The sequence below is a fragment of the Geospiza fortis genome, unplaced genomic scaffold, assembly GCF_000277835.1.
Source record: "Geospiza fortis unplaced genomic scaffold, GeoFor_1.0 scaffold171, whole genome shotgun sequence".
Taxonomy (NCBI): domain Eukaryota; kingdom Metazoa; phylum Chordata; class Aves; order Passeriformes; family Thraupidae; genus Geospiza; species Geospiza fortis.
Genome location: NW_005054313.1, coordinates 1,051,965 through 1,056,480, shown reverse-complemented (window position 1 = coordinate 1,056,480; position 4,516 = coordinate 1,051,965). Strand labels below are relative to the sequence as shown.

The following is a 4,516-nucleotide window of genomic DNA, read 5'->3' as shown; positions in this document are numbered from 1 at the left end:
GACGGGGACAGCGCTCACCCAACCTGCCCGGAGGGTCCTACCGACACGGCATCCTCCTTCCCACGGCCTCCCTGGGACAGCCCAGGGCCCGTATGGGTAAAATTCCGATTCTAATTCAGATTATATATTAAAAAAAAACAAATAAATTACTGTTCGGGTGGTCAGGCATTGAAATCGGCTGAGCAGGGAAGCAGTGGAGTCACCATCCCTGGCGGTGTCCAGGAGGCATGTGGATGTGGCGCCGGGTGATGTGGTTTAGGGGTTACAGTGATAATGCTCTGTTGTGGTTAGGCTTGATTGGAAAGGGCTCTTCCAAACCTGACGATTCTATGAAAAGGTGTAGGGTTAGGGCACCTGGACAGGATGCTCGTGGAGGGCAAAGACCCTGGGCTGTCATCAGCCCCTCCCTGCAGGGCTTGAAGCATGTCTGTCCCCGTGGTGTCAGTGGTCACAGTGGGTAACACAGAGGAATCCCCACAGATCATCCCCACCCCGGTGTCTGCTCCACCCTCGCCTCCAGAGCCAGAACAGCCCAGCCCAAACCAGTGCCACCAGAGCCTGTGGTATTTATAGAGCAACAAAGACAAGGGGCACTAAAGGGCCCGTTTGGCTCTGTGGTGACTGTGAACACAAGTGTGTTTAATGAGCTGGAACCAGGAGCTGATGCACTCGGCTGGGCAGGAGTAACCTGTCACCAAGAGCAAGGGAAGGACACCGAGTGTCCCAGGGCAGCCTGCCGCCTCGGGGATGTGGGCTCCCTTCTCCTGGCCAGGGCTGGCATCTCTTGACATCTCTCTGCTGTTTGAGCCCTGAGGAGGAGCCAGCCACACCATGTCACTGCCATTGTCCAGCCACTGGCATCTGTCCCAGCAGTGCGCTGAGGACGCTTAGCAGAGTGTGACCAAAACCTGCCTTATCACAGTCCCCCTGGGACCCGAAACAAACCCAGGGCAAAGGGCAGCTTCCCAGCAAAGCCTGACAGCTTCCAGCACAGGAACTGCTGCTAGCTACTCAAACCCCTTCTCCTTTCCTGCCCACCTCAGTGGATTTGCTCTGGAAGCCTGTCCAGCTCTTGGGAAGGCCAGCAGAGGTGTTGGCTGAGCCCAGGTGACATTGTTTCCCGGTGTGACAGCCAGAGTTGCTCACACCCCTGCTTCTTGTGCTGTCCCATATTCGTGCTGCTTTCAGAGACATTTGCCCTCTCTGCCTGCTCCACAAGGACACCGACTTCCCTCTCAAACAGTCCTTGGGTTCTTTCTGGACAATCATTTACTTGCTGGTAAATGCTATTTCTTGGGAAGAAGGAGAAGGCACAAGAAAACTAATTTGGCTCGTGTGTGGTTGTCATTTTGATCCAGATAAATTTTTTTTTTAGCTTAAAAAAGTCTCGCCTTATTTTGTCCCGTTTCCAGCACTTATCTCCAAGGGATACTTAATGGTGGGGGCTGAAAAAAAAATGATGAGAAAGCCCAGACCTAAGTGAACTGTTTGATCTCCCCTCATACCCCCACTCTGTCCTGCCCCAGTGGAAAGTTTGTTTGCCAGGCTGAGCCAGCCTGGAAAAAAGTTTTGTTTTGTATTGACTCAGATGCTTTGCTTTCAGGTCACTCCTCAAGGACCTGCACAAGCAATAAGTCACCTTTGATACTGGGCAATGCCCAGAGTCTCACTTGTGCTGCATCAAGGCTTCCAGGACTCCCCAGATGCTCATTTTCCAGTGCCTTCTCCACCCCACGTGCCCAAAGGCTACTGGTGGTGGCTGCTTTGAGCACTGATTCTGGGGAGCACCCGTTCCCTCCTATCCAGGGTGAAGCTGCCCCAAGGCGTCCAGGCAAGAGGGAGGGATTTCCTGTGCTTTAGATTTTGTCTCTACATCTTTCAAACATATTTAGTGCTCATAAAAGTGAGAAACTGGGAGAGACCCAGCTGGAACCAGTACTGTACAACCCTCACCCAAGGTAACTGAGATCTGGACACTGCCAGACCTGGTCCCACATCTCTTGAGCAGAAAGACAAATGTTCCTTCTCCCCCAGCGTCATCCCAGAGATTTTTGGGGAAACCTTGCAGCTCTTATGGGTGCTGGGCATGATGGGTGAAATTCTGTTGTAGAGCAAGCTGACACCAGCCTGAAGTTTCCAACAGGACATTTAAGCACCCTGATATTTGTGACTGAGGCATGGTGAAACCTGCCCTGTGTGTCCTACCAGCCTCATGGGTGGGTGCAGTGGTGGTCTAACCCATTGTAGGAAGAGCTCTGCCAGCACTGCTGCAGACACACTCGCTGGCACAGCCCCATCAGCCTTCCCAGTGCTATCCTGGCCCTGGAAAGGAGCCTGGAGAGAAGCTGGTCCTTTAATGGGCTCTCACAGCACGGACAGCCAGTGGAGCATGCCAGCCCTGCTGGGGCTGCAGTGACAAAGTGCTGATCTGCAGCTTGATAAGGAGGGGCAGTGCAGCAAGGTGAGACTATCAGGCCAGCAGAAAAGCCTTTAGCCTTTGTTCCTGGCCTCCACACGTGGGAAGAGGGGCTGGGGACAGCAGGTGGGACAGAACTGCTGCCTCTGGGGTCTGCACAAGGGCTTTGCAAGCTGCTTTTCTGGAGACCCTGCCATTTCAGTGATGGCATAGATTAGAAAAGCTCTGCAGTTACTGTTTTGCTCAAGTAATCACAAAGTGTAGCTGCTGGTGGCTACAGTACCTAAGCAAGTTCCCTTTTGTTTTAAAATGCTCCTATGTGCTGCCTTTTTGAGGTGTCTAAAGGCTGCTCTAGGGCAGGGTACAATACCAGTCCTACCACGTAGCTGGCACGAGAACAGGCAACTGTCAACAGTGTTCCAGCAATCAGAGATCAAGTATTGTCTGGGGATTTCAGCTTCCTTCTAGGTGGAGATCTTTTGTATCCTGGTGTGTACAGACAGCCCTGTGTAATGGGAAACCCAAAACCACACCCTGAGCAGTGTTGCTCGAGGGGGAGCTCGTCCTTCAGACAACAGCAAAATCCACTTACTTTAGGTGCCCCCAAAAAGTGACCCCAGTCACATGGAGCTCTGCTCATGCAGGGTAAGGGCTAAGGCAGATGGGCTTCTCTCTTTTTCCAACACTGTGTCTCCATCCTGCTGCCTGCACGGGTTCAAATGAGGTTGGAGGATGATTTTGTGTGGCCGTCAGTCTCTTCAAGACCATCCACAGCATTTTTCTGCCATCTGTCATTTTGAGAAGAAAGCACACAAGAAAAAATAATAAACTCAAATTATTGCCTAATCAACACCAAAATCAGTGCTGCTTGCTCAGCCTGCGGGCCACAATTAGATGCCATCAGCAAATTTGGGCAGCTTGCCTGGGCTGCAGTCTTTCATCTCTGGAAGACTGACAGGCAAACCAGGGATCTGCAGGCAGAGGAAGAAGCTGGGATCCGTTTGAAGGACTTGCCTGGCTCTTTGGGGAAAGAGCATATAATTCAAAACAGTAGGAAAGATGGACTTTTGTGTTTGTGTTTGTTAATTAAAGGAAAACCATACCAGAGGAGGGGTTGTTTAGGCCTCCAGCACCATCTCACAGTATTGCCCTGGTTATGCAGCCCCAGCTCAGTTTGGCTTGCCAGGAGGATGCTCTGGGTAAATCACTTTGGGAAATGATGGAACACATGTCACTTGAACATCCTTACAGCCTTGGTGGGGCCATCATGTATCTCTGCATTCATGGAGGATCTCAGTACCTGGTTTGAAGCACACACCTTCCTCTTCCTCCCATTCTGCACCTCAGCTGCTTTTCCAAAAGCCAAGAGCTGGAGCAAAGGGCAGTGCCTTCACCCACAGTGCCAACTGGGGAAGGGGATCTCAGAGCTGGGGAGGGGGTGAGGAGAGCACCCAGAGCCGGGAGGGAGGGGACAGCAGGACCAAGGTGCTCCTGCCAGGGGCAGGGAAGGAGCGTGGGACTGGGCAGAGCAGGGGGCTGGACACTCTGAGTCACACCGGCCTCCACATCTGCTGGCCCCTGTGGAGGCAGGGCTCAGAGGTGCTTGGAGCAGCTCGGAGGAAAGGTGCTGAAGCCTGTCCCTCCTCCCAGGGAGGAAGGTGGCTTAGAGGAACAACCCTGCTGAAACTCCAGTGCTCTGAAATGTGATCCTGCCGGAGGCACCTCCCTGGGCCCCACCTCGCCCTCCCTGACCTATATATGTGCCCGGCCCTGGGCAGCGCGGGGGCCGTGGCTTGCTCAGCCCCCGGGAGCCCCTGCGAAGGGACAGGGAGCGCCAGGGCATGGCCAAGAACACCAACATGCGCTGGCGGCTGCCACTGGTGTGCCTGCTCTGGGAGCTGGCCATGATCGTCCTCTTCGGGGTCTTCGTGCGCTTCGGTGCTGAAGCTGATGCGCACTGGGAGGAGGAGAAACGGGACATGAACCTGACCAGTGACATGGAGAATGACTTCTATTTCCGATACCCCTGTGAGTATTCTGGGAGCCTAATCCTTGTGCTGGCTGGTCCCCATCCCATCCCATCCCATCCCATCCCATCCC

General features: G+C 53.6%; 2 protein-coding genes across 2 annotated transcripts in view; one reads left to right on the top strand and one right to left on the bottom strand.

The window, feature by feature from the left end:
- TICRR (TOPBP1 interacting checkpoint and replication regulator) overlaps window positions 1-52 on the bottom strand; it is a 17,817-nt gene extending 17,765 nt beyond the window's left edge. The window contains exon 1 of the mRNA XM_031055891.1: window positions 42-52. Coding sequence (XP_030911751.1) covers window positions 42-52 — 11 coding nt within the window. The remainder of the gene's footprint in view (window positions 1-41) is intronic.
- A 4,204-nt stretch (window positions 53-4,256) lies between these two features.
- Window positions 4,257-4,516, top strand: part of RHCG (Rh family C glycoprotein) — a 7,792-nt gene continuing 7,532 nt past the window's right edge. Inside the window, exon 1 of the mRNA XM_031055889.1 lies at window positions 4,257-4,444. Coding sequence (XP_030911749.1) covers window positions 4,258-4,444 — 187 coding nt within the window. The 5' untranslated portion in view covers window position 4,257. The remainder of the gene's footprint in view (window positions 4,445-4,516) is intronic.